The sequence below is a fragment of the Eubalaena glacialis genome, chromosome 11 (genome assembly GCF_028564815.1).
Source record: "Eubalaena glacialis isolate mEubGla1 chromosome 11, mEubGla1.1.hap2.+ XY, whole genome shotgun sequence".
NCBI lineage: Eukaryota > Metazoa > Chordata > Mammalia > Artiodactyla > Balaenidae > Eubalaena > Eubalaena glacialis.
Window position 1 is genome coordinate 94,523,832 of NC_083726.1, and position 18,445 is coordinate 94,542,276.

General features: G+C 39.9%; 1 protein-coding gene across 3 annotated transcripts in view; it reads left to right on the forward strand.

Annotated features, from left to right (window-relative positions):
• The window catches only part of ITPR2 (inositol 1,4,5-trisphosphate receptor type 2), a 521,178-nt gene that overhangs the window by 125,350 nt on the left and 377,383 nt on the right, over window positions 1-18,445 (forward strand). For all 3 annotated transcript variants that reach the window (XM_061204256.1, XM_061204257.1, XM_061204259.1), the window contains exons 10-11: window positions 2,362-2,406; window positions 14,235-14,386. In XM_061204256.1, the coding sequence (XP_061060239.1) occupies window positions 2,362-2,406; window positions 14,235-14,386 (197 nt within the window). The remainder of the gene's footprint in view (window positions 1-2,361; window positions 2,407-14,234; window positions 14,387-18,445) is intronic.

Consider the following 18,445-nt stretch of genomic DNA (forward strand, 5'->3'; position numbering starts at 1 on the left):
ACAAGTGAGCTCCATGCAGAAGCAGAACGGTTGAGTGGACGGTCTTTTTGTTCCACTTCTTTTTTTCTCAATCCTCTTGCTAAATCTTCAGCTGCAGGGCAGTCTGCAGGGTCCTGATGTACTTCCCAGTTCCAGCAGGTGTCAACTCTGCATCCCTGGGCTCTCTTGAGGCTGCTTCTCTCCCCGGCCCCTCTGCTATTTTTCCTTTATCACACAGTGTCATTCCAGCCCACAGCAGCTACAGTTCTTTCTCTTCTTGCCCTTTCTTCAGACAGCGCTTCTTAGAAAGCCCTCTGCCATCATCTGCTCCCTCCGCTTTCTGCCCATTTGCTTTCTGAGCTTTGTTGTATCTCTCTGGCCATGAGAAGACAGAGAGAGGTAGTGGACAGTGGGTGGGAGGATGGGGGAAACAGTTTTCTGCTCCATCTCACAGCAGCTTCTCAGTGATGGAGAAGCACTTCTGTATAGGTCTTTGGTTGGTGAATACTCGGGGTCTCTGGGTTGGAGGCACATAGTGGAACCACAGCAAGTATCTTCTGAACTGTGTTCACCTGGCCACTAGCTTGAAGTCAGGTTGAGGTTTGCCATGAGATGACAAATGGGGAGTTATTGCCTCTCTCCCAGCACTATCGGCTTTATAATTACTGTCAATTCATTGATGATTTGGGGTTTAGATGGTTTGCAACCTTAGTCTTCAATGAGATTGAGAGTGTTTTGCTTTGTTTTTGATCATTTTCAGTACCGTCATTAATATTTAGTGATAAGTTGGGAGGGGCATTCCTCAGAGCTACTAGCCAAGTGTCATTCTGAGAAAGATTCCCAGCCTTACATCTTAAATGGTGACTTTAATTACCTGGGGTTGCGTATTGTATACACCAACTGATTCACATTAATAGGATTACATTGAATTGGACAACTTGTTATTTTGAGAAAACACCTTCTAAACCAGATGCTTTACAAATGATCAGCGAGGACATCTTTTTGAAACTGTGTAGTCAGGTGGGAGTCAGGAGTTACGGATGCTAAGCAGCTGGAAATGTGTGGGTCAACAGGCAACGTGTCCAGGACTCAAGCTTTCTCATTGGAATGACCCCTAAACTCCACAGTCCAACCCAGAGACATGTGTTCTTTTTTTTTTTTTAACATCTTTATTGGAGTATAATTGCTTTACATTGTTTTTAGTTTCTCCTGTACAACAAAGTGAATCAGCTATACGTGTACATATATCCCCATATCCCCTTCCTCTTGCGTCTCCCTCCCACCCTCCCTATCCCATCCCTTTAGGTGGTCACAAAGCACCGAGCTGATCTCCCTGTGCTATGTGGCTGCTTCCCGCTAGCTATCTGTTTTACATTTGGTACTGTATGTATGTCCATGCCACTCTCTCACTTCGTCTCAGCTTACCCCTCCTCCTCCCTGTGTCCTCAAGTCCATTCTGTACGTCAGCATCTTTATTCTTGTCCTGCCCCTAGGTTCTTCAGAACCTTTTTTATTTTTTAGATTCCATATATATATGTTAGCATACGATATTTGTTTTTCTCTTTCTGACTTACTTCACTCTGTATGAGAGACTCTAGGTCCATCCACCTCACTACAAATAACTCAATTTCGTTTCTTTTTATGTCTGAGTAATATTGCATTGTATATTTGTGCCACATCTTTATCCATTCATCTGTTGATGGACACTTAGGTTGCTTCCATGTCCTGGCTATTGTAAATAGTGCTGCAGTGAACATTGTGGTACATGACTCTTTTTGAAGTATGGTTTTCTCAGGGTATATGCCCAGTAGTGGGATTGCTGGGTCATATGGTAGTTCTATTTTTAGTTTTTTTAAGGAACCTCCATACTGTTCTCTATCTCTCCATCTGTTTGAGACATGTGTTCTTGTTTGTTAGTTTAAATAGTCCTCATGCATTAGCTGACATAGCTGATATATAGATCCTCTTTTGCTTGACTTTCTTTTCTTGTGTGTATAGCACGTGGAGCATGATCTTGAATCATTGTTAAAACTTTCCTTTGGTCTATTTTTAGAAATTGGTGTCTGCATTATTGGTCAATAGCAGATTTTGTGGTGGGCGAAATGAACTCTCTTGAATGCTTCTTAAGAGGTGGTGAGACTGTCAGCTCTCACTTGTTCAAAAATGTCAATGTTTGATACAAACAAAGGCCATAAATTTGGCATTTTAACTCTTGTCTCCTGCAACTAGGGTTTGAAGGTATTTACTAACCATTTCTTTCTTAGCCTCTTTTTATGTTAAACTTAGTTAAGTGTACAATAGTGAACTGGAATTAAAGATCACTGGTCTTGTTAATGTGCTTTTAATAGCAATTCAAAAGTAGCTTTGTTTTTTGTTTTTTAGCTTAACCCTGATTATCGAGATGCCCAAAATGAAGGAAAAAATGTGGTGAGTAGAACTGTTTTTTTCCCCGTCAAATACAAGCATGTTATTTATATTTTATATGAACAAATTGAAAAGGTAGTAGAAAATTTGAAAACTAGGGCTCTGAGAGAGATTCTCCAAGTAGAGGCTGTGGATCGAAGATAAAAAGTAAATGATGATTTGGCTTAGATTATAAGAACATGACCAGAAATGGGTGTTTAGGGAGATTTCCAGCAACTTGGAGGCCACTTATGATAGATCGCTGAAGGCAACTGGATTTGGGAGGTATGGTGGGTCTAGGTTTAGTTTTCAGAAGTTCATAGAAATTAGGAAGGAGGAATGGAATTGTGGCATAATATTAAAATATGACAACAGAACAATCCTTTTCAATTCAAAATAATTTGGTTTCTATTTATGGGGAGAAATTGAAGTGTTCAGTAACTAGATAATTCTAATTTCTAATAATCTACAGTGTGCTACTCAAAAAAAATCGCAATCTTATTTTAAAGCCAGTTTTCACTAAAAATACTTATTATTATTTATCCTGCTCATCTCATCATAATTTGGAAAGAATATGACTTAACAATGACAACATGATTTAATTCAATAAAAAATTCATAGGGGAAGGGAGTTACCAGTGGGGATGGGGGTGGGTTATGGGTGAAACTGTATGGTGATAGATGGCAACTAGACTTGTGGTGGTGATCACTTTGTAGTATATAAGATGTCGAATTGTTAATGCTGTACACCTGAAACTTATTAAAAAATTCAGAAATTCAGGATATTTTGATGTGATCCAAATAAAGCCTGGATGATGCGCTGGATTTTTTTTTTTTTTTTTTCGGTGTTTCCTATTATCATTTGGTGTTTCCTATTTTTTTTTTTTTTGGTGTTTCCTATTATCAATCATTTTTATTATCGTTGTTATATCAATATTTTTGATTACTCCTACAGCTACTGTCTGCTGCCCCATGGTGTCTACTGCCTTTTCTATGTGTGACTCTCAGCAGGGCTGGATTTCTTTAAAAGCAATTTAGCCAGATATTTTGATATAAAATAGACACAGTCTATAATACAGTTTTGTTAGGAATTTTGCCATCCCTTTTGGAATGGGTAGGTATTATTACCGCATCACCCCACATTCTGCTCTTTGATAGAAACAGTTGGAATGTTTCATTAAAATGACTACTGTTTTACATTGGCGCACAGATTTACGTTTTAGGAGGATATGGGGGAGACGGGTCAAATAAGAATTTCTGGACCTGAGTCAATCCTGGTTGACTCCTCTCTCCATATGATTATCATGTTTACAATAGAAATAAGCTGAAGCATCAGGTCACTGACCCAGTGAAAACTTTAACTTGTGTCAAAATGTCTTTAAATATAGAAGTAGGTTTGTTAGATCCATTGGATCTTTTATTTATGATTCAATTTTATCCTCCTGTGTGGGCTTTTCTCCCCCTGGTTTTCAAATAGCTGCAACAGGATTGTTGGGTCCTTACCTTCCTATGATTTAGGAAAATGCTATCAGTAGCCATGTTTAAAGAGCAAAGTGTGAATCATAGTTTCTTTGGTTCTTCCTATAAGCTTGTGGATGGTCTCAATGGTTTCCAGCCAGAGACCACCAGGAAAATACCCATACAAGTGGTGTTTATAACTCACTGCACGCACACTATGGGGAACCGTGCTGCTTCTCAGTAAGAAGGTGTTAGAAAAAACGTCTTATAGGAACTGGGCTTGTGCGATTGATTTTGGGGAAGATTTAAAGAAGTGGGGCTTTGCTGTGGATGGGAATGCTGTCAGGAAGAGGAGGTATCTTAATACATTTTATCTGTGGGTAGGGCAGGCTAGATCTATAATTGCTAAAGAAGCAGCAGTCGCTCATATTCGCTAGAGGAGAGGAGCAGGATTGTCATTTTTTGTGGCTTGAACAACGTACACAGTCTGTCGGTGTTCAGATATGGTTATGGAGTGGTGTTGTTTTGTCTTGATCCATTCCAGTCATGAAGTGACCTTGTCTGGTGTTGCTGTTTTGTGAAATTGTCCATATTCACCAGGAGGACACCATGGCCCCGCTTGAGTGTCAGGCCAGCTCCTAGCAACACCAAGGCCTGGCTCATACACCAGGCCAGCTGTCGGATGTCAGGGACTGCTTTTCTCTTTGTCAAGGTTTATTTCTGTGATATTCTATGTAACTTCTTGAGCATGCTGTAGAGACAGCGGAGCTCTACTGTAGCACCACCATGAACTTGTGTAGCCTTGGACAAGTCAGATAGCTTTCCTGAGACTCAGTTTCTTCACCTGTCTGATAGGATAAGGATGTTTGCCCTGCATGCCATGGGGATAAAATGCCAGCCGACAAATGGAAAACTCTCTGAATGAAAGATGTTAGTAGGCTAAAAATGTAAGTTGTTTCTATTTAAAGGGCATCATATCAAAGCTTCAAATTGTGCAATTGAATTAAATCTCTGGCTCATCTCCTTTTGGCTACATACCATTTGGAGGTGCTCCTGATGATTCTGGGCAGAGCTGAGTGGGAGAATATAGTGAATGAAGGTTTATGGAGCAGCACAGAGCATATAAATAAGTAACAAATCCATGGTGAAATTTACTCTTTGTGTTAATCAAGCTTTTGATTAGACTTGCTAAATTTTTTTCCTTTGTATTCTGAAGTACAGTTTCTTTATCCTCCTTTAAAGGTGAGAAAGAGCGCTCTTCTGTGTAAGCAGTGTCACTAGCAATACTTTAATTGCATACAACATAGGTGGGTTTGCTTTTGCTGTAGAATTTTATGACTGGATCTCATCTGTCATCTCAGAGACACATCCAACTGGAGACATCTGATTTCATTCTCTCTAAAACCCCTAGCTTGAAAGTAAATAAAACTGAGAATATGGAACTGTTTACTGTTCCAGTAAAGCTAACAATGTGGCTTCTCATTTTATACACCATTTACCACCTAGCAACAATGATGTTTCTGTCTAAAAAAGAAAACAGAGGAGCGTTTAGAGTGTAACCTGTGAAAAATGAAATCAGTTTCCCAAAACAATGCTATCTCACCTCAGATCTGGGTTCCAGTAACACTGAGTTCCCTGTGACCATGCTAATTATTTTCTTTCCTCATTTTCCCTATGTTGTCTATTTAATATCCAGTTAATAGTTTTCCTGTAATTTAGAAACCTTTATCAAATGTTGCCTTCCATTTTTGAAGTTTCAGAGGTTAATGGATGGTGCCGCTGAAATGAGGCGGAGTGTGTCAGAGCTCCCATTAAGACCCAAATAGCTGTATTTATTCTACAAAGAAGCCTGTTATTTCCAATCTTACAAATGTACAGCATCCACAGGGACCCTGTAAATATTGGAACTGTATCAAGCCCAGCTGGGAACCTGAAAGTCGTTAGTTTTTTCTCCGTGAAAACTGGCATCTTTTCAAATGGCTCTTTGAAGGAGATTTTTCTGGAATAACACCACCCATTTTAACATTACCTTATTTATGTGGAATGTGATCTGATTTTTCCAGGGAATGTCTTTTGTCTGTGCTGGGGATCCTCAGCCTCAACAATACTGGTATATTGATATTCAGGCCAGATCATTCTTGGTTGTGGTCGGGCTGTTCTCTGCATTGTAGGATGTTTAGCAGCATCTCTGGGCTCTACTCACTAGACACCAGGAGTGGTCTCCCTGTTCTCCATCCCCCATCCCCCACCCAAGTTGTGGCAACTAAAAGTGTTTCTGGAAATTGCCAAATGTCTCTGGGGAGCCAAACTCTCTCCCTTTGAGAACCATCCGTCTTTGTGCAGAAGCATACATTAAACAGAAATGTTCTAGGAAGCATGAAACTTTGCTGAAATAGACTTGAAAATTCTATTCTGTAGGATTTTTCTTTTGGGGGAGGGTACCAGATTCTGAAAGAAGACCTGCAGATTTCTTTGAGTTTTACTATGTATTCATCAGTGGTAAGATGATAAGGAAAAGCAAGAAAAAAGGGTCATATTGGGAATTAGTTTGAGAGCACCCGATTGTCAAGGAACCGTGGCAAGAGAAGTGTTTGCAGCTTTAAGTGGCAGGGTTGTGTCTGTTCCATAAAGTCTGCAGTGAGAGCCCCAGAGGGTCTGGACCAAAACACAGATGCCTACACATCGTTATGCTGCCGTGGCCACAGGTCTGAATCAGCCCTGAAAACGCATACATTGTTTCTTACCGAATGTCTCTGGCTCCTCACAGCAGAATTGCTACGTGATGTCTCTGCTGAAAATGCGATGACTCACAAATGAGGCAACGGAGAAGGTGTAGCAGGAGGCTCCCTGCTGTGCGCCGCCGGCAGGGCCCCCAGGAGCTAGAGAAGCTGGCGAGCCATTAGCATCCTCTGGCTTCTCACATGGGATTTTCAATTTGTAGAATCTGCGAGGCTGTGTGCCTTTCCTTCCAAGTGAAAATGCTAGTTTTCTAAAAGCCCAGTAGGCTAGGTTAACATCCTGCAGCCCTGCATTCCCTAAATTGAGAGTGTTTTGGAGACTGAGATGCTGTTAACTTTAACACCTGTTTAAGCTCTGTTGTACCTTAATGTCTTTTCATGATGCAAAAAGGGAGGGCAGTGTGCTTCTGTGATTCTTTGCAGAGAACTAGTGTTTTGGGGTCTTTTTTCTTACTTAAAAAGAGATGTGGGTTCATAAACAAAAGCCACAAGCACACAATTTTGAACAGAACTGCCTTTATATTGTAGAAATACAATATTAATTTTCTTGATATTGAAGCTTGATCCATTTATTTAAAAACTGTATACTTATAACTCATTATTCATATTTCATTATTTAAAAAATTCCAAGGGGCTGGCTTGAAGTTTACTGTCAAACTGCTTATGACAGCTTGTTAAGCAAATTAACGGAGTACAGGAGATTAATAGCAGAATGCTTAAGACTACAGCCCTGTTTTAAAAAACTTCTAAATGTGTTAGAAGATCTTATTCACACATAAACAATTGTTATGCTATTTATAAATGGAACTTATCTATTCATTAAAGCTTTTTTCCTCAAAGACCTAAGCAAATTATTTGGGGGTACATTTCACTTATCCTAGGTAATTAAAATTAAACCACAGGTCTTAAATAGTATGAGTAATTTAGAGTGACCTCTTTTAGTTAGTAAGTGACTAACTAAAGTGACTAACTAAGTGACTAACTCACTTAGCTAATAAGTGAGGTTTCTCTATGGAAAAGATTTTTATTGTTCACTGTAAGAGTATCAAAATAGAGAGGTCTTTGACTATTCTTATCGGGATCCCACAGGGAGATATTACCAAGGGAGACGGGGTAGGAGAGCAACCTCTTGGAACCTGAATCTGCTCGCCTTTTATAAGTCTAAAATTCATTTTATTAGCTTTTCAAAAGGGGGAAAAGGACAGTGCATACAGGAGGATTGATTCCACTAAATGAATTCACAAATGACTGATGTATAAACCACAGTGCCAACTGTCAGTTGCTAAGCAGATCTAAATCCTTGGGTCAGTTAGTGCATTTTCCCTGAAGGAAAATCTATATCAAAAGCTAACTTATGATTAGAAGATTGGTGTGGAGAGCTCAGGAAATTAGATGACACACATGCCTTTCAGGGATATGGAATTCCTCCAGGAAAACTGGAATACTAATTTGTTTCATCTACCCTAGCCTGCGGTGAGAGAAACTGTCAAATTCTTGTTCATTGACTCTCTGTTTGTTTAGGTTACATGCTTATCTTCTGTTAATAAAGCCTTCCTTCAAGTATGGTTCAATGTAATTGATTAGATTTTATTTCCTTAGCTAAAATCATATTTTAATTGTGCCTTTCTAATACTCCATTTAAACCACTTGTGCTCAAATCCCTGTGCCTACATATTCCCAAAAATCCTTTTAGTTTTTTTCTACAACTGACTGATCTCGTCCATTATTTCTGCATTCTTACATTCTGAGGCAATCTTCCCTCACATGTATTAATAACACTGATTATGTTGGTGGTTCTTTCTTTTGGCTGCAATAGCATTGCCAAATCCAGAAAAGAGCTCTTTCATAATATTTATTTGTGACTGTAACTCTCCTCATCTATTTCTCTCCAAGTTTTCATGTTAAGATGTAATAAAAAACAAACTTCCTTTTCTTTCTTTTAGAATTAGCACTTCCTCTTCTTAAATCTCCCCCTTCCTCTTTCTCTGCCTTCTTCCTCATCATAGTGACTATTATCTTCAATTTCAGATGTCACCACCATTTTTACCATTGGGAAGGAGTTCATAGTTGCACATGGTATTCTACTGGGCCCTACGTAAGAAGATTGTGTAGATCTTCTTAAGACCTTCTTGACTCAGTTATTTGGGGTCAGGCAGAAGTGTGATTCCTGTGTCACCATTACATTTCAGAGGCTCCATGGAAAACTGCTCCTTTGCTATCCATATCGTAGTATAACACGTGGATTTTCATGTTGAGCTGCATGGCAGAGATCAATGCAACAACACACTTTTTTTTCATTGTTTTAGTTAGTTTGTTCATTCATTTGTTCCTTCCCTCCCTCCCCCTCTATCTCCCTGTCTCTCCCATCTTTGCTCCCTCCCCCCTCTCTTTTCTTTTCTTTTCTTTCCTCCCTTCCTTCAGCAGCTTTATTGAGATATAATTCACATACCATAAGAATTCTCATGTTTAGAATTACAAATCAGTGGTTTTTAGTATATTCACAGAGTTTAAAACCATAACCACTATCTAATTTTAGAACATTTTTTCCACCCCCAAAAGAAAGCCTGTATCCACTAGCAGCCCCTGGCAACCTGGATCTACTGTCTCTATGAATTTGCCTTTTCTGGACATTTCATAGGTGGAATCATGCAATATATGGCCTTTCTTTCATGGCTTCTTTCACTTAGCGTAATGTTTTCAAGGTGCATGCAGGTTGTACCATGTATCTGTACTTCATTCCTTTTCATGGCCAAATAATATTCCATTTGGTACATGTACCACATTTTGTTTATCCATCATTTGGATGATGGTTATTTCTACTTTCTGACTTTTATAAGTAAAGCTGCTATGAACATTCAGTGCAAGTTTCTGTGGGGTCATATACTTTCATTTCTCCTGGGTAGATACCTAGAATTAGAATTGCTTGTTACATGTTTAACATTTTGAGGAACTGCCAAACTCTTCCTAAGTGGCTATACCATTTTGTGTTCCTCTAGCAATGTATGAGTGCTACAATTTCTCCACATCTTAATGCTTGTTATTGTCTGTGTCTTTGACTATAACCAGCCTAGTACATTTTCCTAATTAGTAATGATATTGAGCACCTTTGCATGCACTTCTTGACCATTTGTATGTCTTCTATGGAGAAATGTTGTCACATCCTTTCCTCAATTTTTATTTATTTATTTATTTATTTATTTATTTATGGCCACGTTGGGTCTTTGTTGCTGTGCGTGGGCTTTCTCTAGTTGCAGCGAGTGGGGGCTACTCTTCGTTGTGGTGCACAGGCTTCTCATTGTGGTGGCTTCTCTTGTTGCGGAGCACGGGCTGTAGGTGCACGGGCTTCAGTAGTTGTGGCACACGGGCTCTGTAGTTGTGGTTCTTGGGCTCTAGAGCACAGGCTCAGTAGTGGTGGCACACAGGATTAGTTGCTCCGCGGCATGTGGGATCTTCCCGGACCAGGGATCGAACCCACGTCCCCTGCATTGGCAGGCAGATTCTTAAGCACTGCGCCACCAGCGAAGTCCCTCCTCAATTTTTAATTGGGTTATTTGACTTTACAGCTATTCAGTTGTAAGTGTTCTTTATATATTCTGGATACAAGTCCCTTATCAGATATATAATTTACAAATATTTTCTCTCAGGCTGTTTTTTTTTTAATAGACACTTTTTAAAGAGAGTTTTAGATCCATAGCAAAATCCAGTGGAAGGTACAGAGGGTTCCCACATACCCCTGCCAGCACACAAGTACAGCCTACTGTCAACATCCCTCACCAGAGGGGTACGTTTGTTACACTGGTAAACCTGCCTTGACACATCATTATCACCCAAAGTTCATAGTTTACATTAGGGTTCTCTCTCAGTGTTGTACATTCTATCAGTTTGACAAAAGTATAATGATATGTATCCACCATTATAGGATCATACAGAATAGTTACATTGCCTTTAAAATCCTCTGTGTTTTTCCTATTCATCCCTCCCTCCCCCAATCCCTGGCAGTATATTCACAGTGTATTTTTATTGTGTCCATAATTTTGCTTTTTCCAAATATCATATTTGGAATCACACAGTATGTAGCTTTTTCACATTGGCTTCTTTCAAGATGCATTTAAGGTTTCTTTGTGTCTTTTCATAACCTGATGGCTCATTTATTTTTAGTGCTGAGTAGCATTCCATTGTTTGGATGTCCCACAGTTTATTTACCTACTCACCTACTGAAAGATTTCTTGGTTGCTTCTAAGTTTTAGTAGTTATGAATAAAGCTGCTGTGCAAGTTTTTGTGTGGACATAGCTTTTCAGTTCATCTGGGTAAGTAACAAGGAGCATGATTGCTGAATCATATGGTATGGAGTGTGTTTTGTTTTGTGTAAAACCACTGAACTGTCTTCCACGGTGGCTGTACCATTTTGCATTCCCACCAGCAATGAATGAGAGTTCATGTTGCTCCACATCCTCGTCAGCATTTGGTGTTGTCAGTGTTTTGGATTTTGGCCATTCAATAGGTGTATATGGTATCTCATTGTTTTGAGTGATACCTCATTAGAGAATTTGCTATTCCCTAATGACATTTGATGTTGAGCATCTTTTCATGTATATATTTACCACCTGTATGTCATCTTTGGTGAGGTGTCTGTTCAGATCTTTTGCCCATTTAAAAATTGGATTATTTGTTTTATTATTATTGAATTTTAAGAGTTCTTTGTATATTTTGGACACCAGTTCTTTATCAAATATGTCTTTTGCAACAGTTTTCTCCCAGTCTGTGGTTCATCTTCTCATTCTTTTGAGAGTGTCTTTCACAGAGCAGAAGAAACCCATTTTCATGAAAACCAGTTTATCAATTATTTCTTTCATGGAAATTGCCTTTGGTGTCATATTTTTCTTGTACACTACTATTTTTCTTCTAGTGTCCACACTCATTTCCCTTTCTTTCTCCTTCCCTCGTTCCTACTTTCTCATTCCAGCGATTTCTCTTTCTTTAGACTCTTTCTCCCAACCCACTGTGAGAGTTGAAATATAGGAAATAAACAAAACTGTACAAAGGCTGTCTAAATTTCAGTAGGGAATAATTAAAGACTAATGTTTTCAAGACCCAAAGGAATAAATTCCAAGTTATAGTATTTCACTAGACTAGCTGCTGCCAGAGATTTATTTGGGAGAAGTCTTTTTAACTCACAGATGATCTATGAAGATCCTTCCTGAGCTTGAGATTCCATGAGCCTAAGCTGTTATGTTACCCAGGCAGCCTTCTTTCCCAACTTATTTGTCTGGCCAGACTAATCTCATTGGGTTATTTAAAGACATTTAGGTTTTCCTCTCTCAGGATGTGATGGTGTTTTTGCCCTTCAAAGACTGTTGTCTTTAGTTCACAGATTTCCATGCCCTCAACGCAGATCACTGTGAAATGGGTCTCCTGACCCATGAGAATTTTTTCAGAAGACCTAAAGAAGGTTCTTTTTTTAAAAATAAATTTATTTATTTTATTTATTTATTTTTGGCTGCATTGGGTCTTTGTTGCTGCGCGCGGGCTTTCTCCAGTTGTGGCGACCGGGCACTACTCTTCATTGCGGTGGGCGGGCTTCTCATTGCGGTGGCTTCTCATGTTGTGGAGCACGGGCTCTAGGCGTGTGGGCTTCGGTAGTTGTGGCACGCGGGCTCAGTAGTTGCGGCTCGCGGGCCCTAGAGCACAGGCTCAGTAGTTGCGGTGCACAGGATTAGTTGCTCCGCGGCATGTGGGATCTTCCTGGACCAGGGCTCGAACCCGTGTCCCCTGCATTGGCAGGCGGATTCTTAACCACTGTGCCACCAGGGAAGGAGGTTCTTAACCATGAGTTCATGCCTGCCCTTTGAGGAGTGTCTCATTCAGTGCTTAAGGGCTGCAGACCAGGCTGCTGGCTTTGGTTAATTTGGACTGAGGCATGGCTAGTTGAATTTGGGGTTGAGCATTCACTATAGCACCCACTGCTCCCCTTGCCTTCCTCTTCCCCCCTCCTTTTTCCCTTTTTATTCCCTCCTCTCCACCTCCTCTCCCTCCTTCCTCTCTCCCTCTTCTTCCCTTCCCCTTTTTCTACTCTGGTCCTCCCCCCTCTCCATCCTCTTCCCTTCTCTCCTTCCCTCATCCTTCATCTCCTGTAGGTAACTGCACTCATGTCTTTGTTTAAAGGAAATAATGCTCATCTTCCTCTCTCTTAAATTTTTGTGGTAAGATTAGTGAGAACAGTCAAGGGAATTGTTTTGGTATTGTGAGAACTTTTGTATAAATTCAGAAGTGGAGTTTGCTTACTGTTTTTTCATTTCCTTCTTTCCTATTTCCCTATACTCACTTCTAGTGTATAGTAAGTTAAGTATACCTTTTTCTGATGAATGAACATAGTTCATATTTGCTGGTAAGAAACAACTGTTATGGGGGTTAAACCACCTGGGGAGAGTTTTCCAGACCCCTGTCTTCATATAAGTCTGAACTTAGATCTCTGCAGAAAACATATAAATCAAAGATGACAAGAGCTACCAGATACTGCTAGCCTATGTGAGATTTAGCAGATAGCAATCCTGTTCCTTCTTAAGAACACTGGCAGTTCCTCTGCCCATTCACAGTTAACTGGTGCTACCAATTTGTGCACCATTTACAGAAGACACCAGCATGAAACTGCAAGGGTTTACTGATCCAAGGAAAATGATTTTCACAGTCTTGGGATGGAGCTTCAAGTGAATGTTTTGGAATGATCAGGTGTAGTATTTCATTGTCATGGCAGCCTTTAAAGAAATGCTTGTCTTTGGATATGGATGGCTTTCATTTGCCTTTGAGCATCCCTTCCCACCTATTTTCTTTCAACTTCCTGTGATGGTACAATGACAATTTTTCTCTCTCATTTTCAAATTTAATTTGATTTAATAATTATATGTAAGTAATTATATTTATGTACTTTATTACCTAGCTTATATTACATTTGCTGTATCATGTTTTGGTTTTCTTATACATCAGATTCTTCCATGGGACACTGGAACTTGGGGAAGTTCGAGTGAAAATACATAATCATCAGTCTTGTGTTGTTTTCTGCTTAAAATGGTAGGAGTGTCCTAGAAATACTGACTGCGTTTCACATCATCCTGAAGGCTTCTATTCCATTTGATTTCACTTTATATGCCATTATAGTATGTTCTGGGATCTAATGGAATGAGCCGATGAACTGAATGGGAATGTTGCTGTTGATTCCCCTTCCCTCCAAGTTAATATCCCAATGATTTGGGGGAGTTAGGCAGGAACTCTGAAACACTTCCATGCTTACTCTTTAATTTATGAACTCTAGATGATTCAACACACTGCTTCTTCTCTGTGTTTGTTTTAAATGTGGAATGGTCAAAATTACTACTGTGATAATAGGTTTAATACCAGGGAAGGGATCAGAACTATTGTGACTGTCAGTGCCTTGATAACTTGCCCAGGTCAAATCACCCCTCTGGAGTGTGGGACTTATCACTGTTAATAATAATTACCTGAAAGGCTCTCAGGCCTGATCTGCTCTTTCTGGAGGATGTGAACTGGACCTCACTATAATCCAATGAAGAAATAAATGCAAATTTAAAACTTATCTTCCAATTAATTGGAGAGTTTAGTAAGAAACATATAAAAGTAAAAAACCTTGTACTTCCTCAACAGAGAGATGGAGATCTTCCAACTTCAAAGAAGAAACGGCAGGCAGGGGAGAAGATCATGTACACTTTGGTCTCAGTCCCACATGGAAATGACATTGCATCCCTTTTTGAACTGGATGCCACAACTCTTCAGAGAGCGGACTGCCTGGTCCCAAGGTAAAAAAAAATATGGTTAAACAATAGTGTTTCTCTGAATAATTTTACTGGCAGGTAAGGAATTAAAATCATAATCTTAGTATAATTTTTGTGATATCAAGAGAGCAAGCATAAGTGAAGAACAAGAGTTAAAAAAATCATTCCTCTTTTGTGAGTAGATTAACATAGTTCTTAAAAATAATTCAAATGTGCAGGACAAAATAAATTTTGAAAAATGCGTAAAAATTATTTATTCTTATTACTTATATGGCCTGTGGTTACTAAAATAAAAAATGATCTAGAAGCATTTCCATTAATAGTCATGGCGTTTATTTTTATTATGTCAAATTTCAAATTTCATTCACTCATCATCCACTTGTTCATTTATTTAGTCATTCGGTCAACAAATCTTTTTAAAAAAATTTATTTAGGGGCTTCCCTGGTAGCGCAGTGGTTGAGAATCTGCCTGCTAATGCAGGGGACACGGGTTCGAGCCCTGGTCTGGGAAGATCCCACATGCCGCGGAGCAACTGGGCCCGTGAGCCACAATTACTGAGCCTGCGCGTCTGGAGCTTGTGCTCCGCAACGGGAGAGGCCGCGATAGTGAAAGGCCCGCGCACCGCGATGAAGAGTGGCCCCCGCTCGCCGCAACTAGAGAAAGCCCTTGCACAGAAACGAAGACCCAATACAGCCAAAAATAAATAAATAAATTAATTAATTTTAAAAAAATTTTATTTATTTTATTTATTTGGCTGCGTTGGTTCTTAGTTGCAGCACTCCGGATCTTTGTTGTGGCATGTGGGATCTTTTGTTGTGGTGCACGGGCTCCTTGTTGCGGCACACGGGCTTCTCTCTAGTTGTGGCAGGGGCTGCAGAGCGCGGGCTCAGTAGTTGCGGCAGGTGGGCTTAGTTGCCTCACCGCATGTGGGATCTTAGTTCCCCGACCAGGGATCAAACCCGCGTCCCCTGCTTTGGAAGGCAGATTCTTAAGCACTGGACCACCAGGGAAGTCCTTCCGTCAACAAACCTTTATTGAACATCAATTCCATTCCAGGCATTGCCCTTGGCATTGGGAAGAAAACCATGAGCAAACTGGTTATGAACTTAAATTCAAATGGGAGTGAGAGGCAATAAACAAATAAACATAAAATATAAGGTGAGGTAATAAGAACGCTTTGAAGAAAAATTTAAGAGTATGGGGAGTTCTATTATGAGACCTCTTGATTTAGGACTTTTGAGAAAAGATCTGAATGATTTGAAGGGTCAAATCCTCTCCATATGGGAGAAGTGTTTCAAGCAGCAGGAACACAAAGTGGAAGAATCTTGAGATTTACTAGGTGTGCTGAAGGACCAGCTAAGAGACCAGTTGGCCCTCAGTGAGGGAGGGGAAAGGAGATTGTTAATGAGGGAGTCAGAACTTAATGTAAGAGAGTATTTTACATTCTTTCACTTGGATTTGATTATTTTAATTAAGATTTTTTTGTTTTGCCTAGAGCTGTCTACTTTCCAACAGTAGCACTCTGATACGATCTCTAGATGCATAGAGGAGTTTTGCCCATATATTCAGGTCTAGTGGAATGGTTCTAAATTGTCCTTGATCCAGCATGATTGTCTCGGCCTTGGGCAGATGGCAGTGGTTAGGCTGAAGGTACCTGCTCAAAATGCAGACATTATTGTGTAGGTTACTTTCAGGGGAGGTAAAAAGTTGCTGTACTAACACTGCCAAGAAACACTGCTCCTTGGACTTCCTGGGCGGTTTCATGGCTGTTCTCATTCATGAGAAATGTAGCTGAGTCCACGGCCATACCACCTTGAATGTGCCCAATCTTGTCTGATCTTAGAAGCTAAGCAGAGTAGGACCTGGTTTATACTTGGATGGGAGAAATGTAGCTGAATCTTGGCCTTATATGAGCCATCTCTCACTCTGTTGTACCAATAGAAGCCTGTAAAGAAATCCCCTCTGAAGGTTTGGGCTGATGCAGGTCTTTGACCTTCTCTTCTGAGTATTGCATCTTAATAAATCCTTACTCTGACTATTCATTTTAGATTTTAACTCAGCAAGAATAGAGTCCTTCTTGAATTCTAACCAAGAAAGTTTGCTTAGGGAAATGATAGAAAGATCTTACTCTAATGTGACTAGACCCAAGACAAGCCCCTGAGCCTCACTTTATATGGAAGGGTTCATCTATTACTGTTTCAGAACTGCTGAAGCCCTTCTCAGTATAGAACAGAATTTTGTATTAACATAGATTCATTTGTCATTAATTGCTTTAAAGCTAACACTAATTAACACTTAATAATGACTACTATTATAACTCTGGAGCGCTTGCTGTGTGCTAAGCACTATGTCAGCTTCTTTATAAATGTCTTATTTAATGCTGGCAGCAACTCTTACAGATCAGGAACTAAGGACTTAGAGCAGTGCTTTTCAAGTTGGCCCTAAACTGGAATCACCTGGGCAGCATTGCGCCCTCTCCATGCTCTGGCCACACCAAGACCAGTGAAATCAGAGTCTTGGGGGCAGGATGCAGGCTTTACTTTTAAAAATCAGTACCCAGGTGATTCCAATGCGGGGTCAAATACTTCTCAAACTTTACACTCTATAATCAATGCTTCTCACACTTTAATGTGTACTGAACCATCTGGGGATCTGATGACAGGTCAGATTCTGATCTGCTTGGTCTAGGGTGGGGTCTGAGGTCTGCATCTCTAACAGACCCTCACATAATGCTGATGCTCCTGGTTTGTGGACTAGACCTTTAAGTATCAAGGGCTTGGAGCAGTGGTTCCCAGTCTTTGGTGCACATTGGAATATCCGGGGATCTTTAAAAAGTACTGATGCCTCCTCTTACTCCCAGACATTCTGATTTAAATGGTATGCGGTGCAACTTGGGCAATAGGGTTGTAAAAGCTTTCCAGGTGATTCTAATGTGTAGCCAAGTTGGGGAACCACTGGCTTAGTGTGATTAGGTTGATTGATCCTTGTCAAGCTCATGAAGTGGAATTTGATCCTGGATTGTGTGAACTCAAAATCTGTACGCTTAACCACTATGCTACTATGCCTTCATATTTTAGACATTCAGATTATATCAAGATTTTAACAATGGATTTATGTGGTGTAGGTCCTAAAGAGTTATTCATTTCCAAAATTCTTGGAAATTGTAGGTTATTATGCTCAAGTGTAGCCTCTTTAGTTTGGAACCCAGCCATCTAGATTGACTCCATAAGCAGCTATAGAAGGTCCAGGAGTAAGAATAGGGGGAACGACACAGAGCTGAATAAGCTATGGCCCCACTTTCCAGATGCTTAAAATATCAATACAATGGGGAAGATAACTGAGTCCAAATGACATCTCCTGTATAATTCCATGCAGAAGATAAGTGGTAATACAGAGGTATTTCAGGCTTGGACCTTTGCTGATTATTTGGACAAGGATTGGACCTTTGCTGTTTTAGATTTTTGAAACAATCTCTATTTCTTTTTTTGCACTTAATTTATTTGAAACTTTGTTCACGTCTTGCTAAAGCATTCTAATATTTCGTTCCAAGAGTGATAGGCGGTATAGCAGGCACCTCTGTGCAGGGCAACAGAACATCTATTACAAACATACCGTGTTTCACAGCGCTTTCCCCTGGAAGAGCAGACTCTATACTTTCTGGCGGCATTTTTTTTTAGTCCTGTGGGTATTATTTCCTCTAGAATATGTTCTTTTATTTTACCTGATAGTTGACAAGGTGGATCTTTGCGGGGGGCTCTTTTAGAAACACCACGAGAGGGACCAGGTGTGGGACTACCACTGCATTCACCAGAATGGTCAGTTACCCATTCTCTAGCTACTGCTAACAAAACTTGCTTGTAAGACCTTTTATTCAGTGCATTAACTCAATCTCTATTTTATCTACTTTTATAAATGAGAAGAATCATGATGTTTGAGCATGAATCTCTTTCCCTGAAGTCTTTGGCGTTTTATTTGATTTTCTCTTATTGGCCTTAATGCTTTCTGCCTCATGTTATATGATTTATTTATCTTATCTTTCCTACTGAACTTTCAGCAACTTGAAGGCAGAGAACTTACCTCAG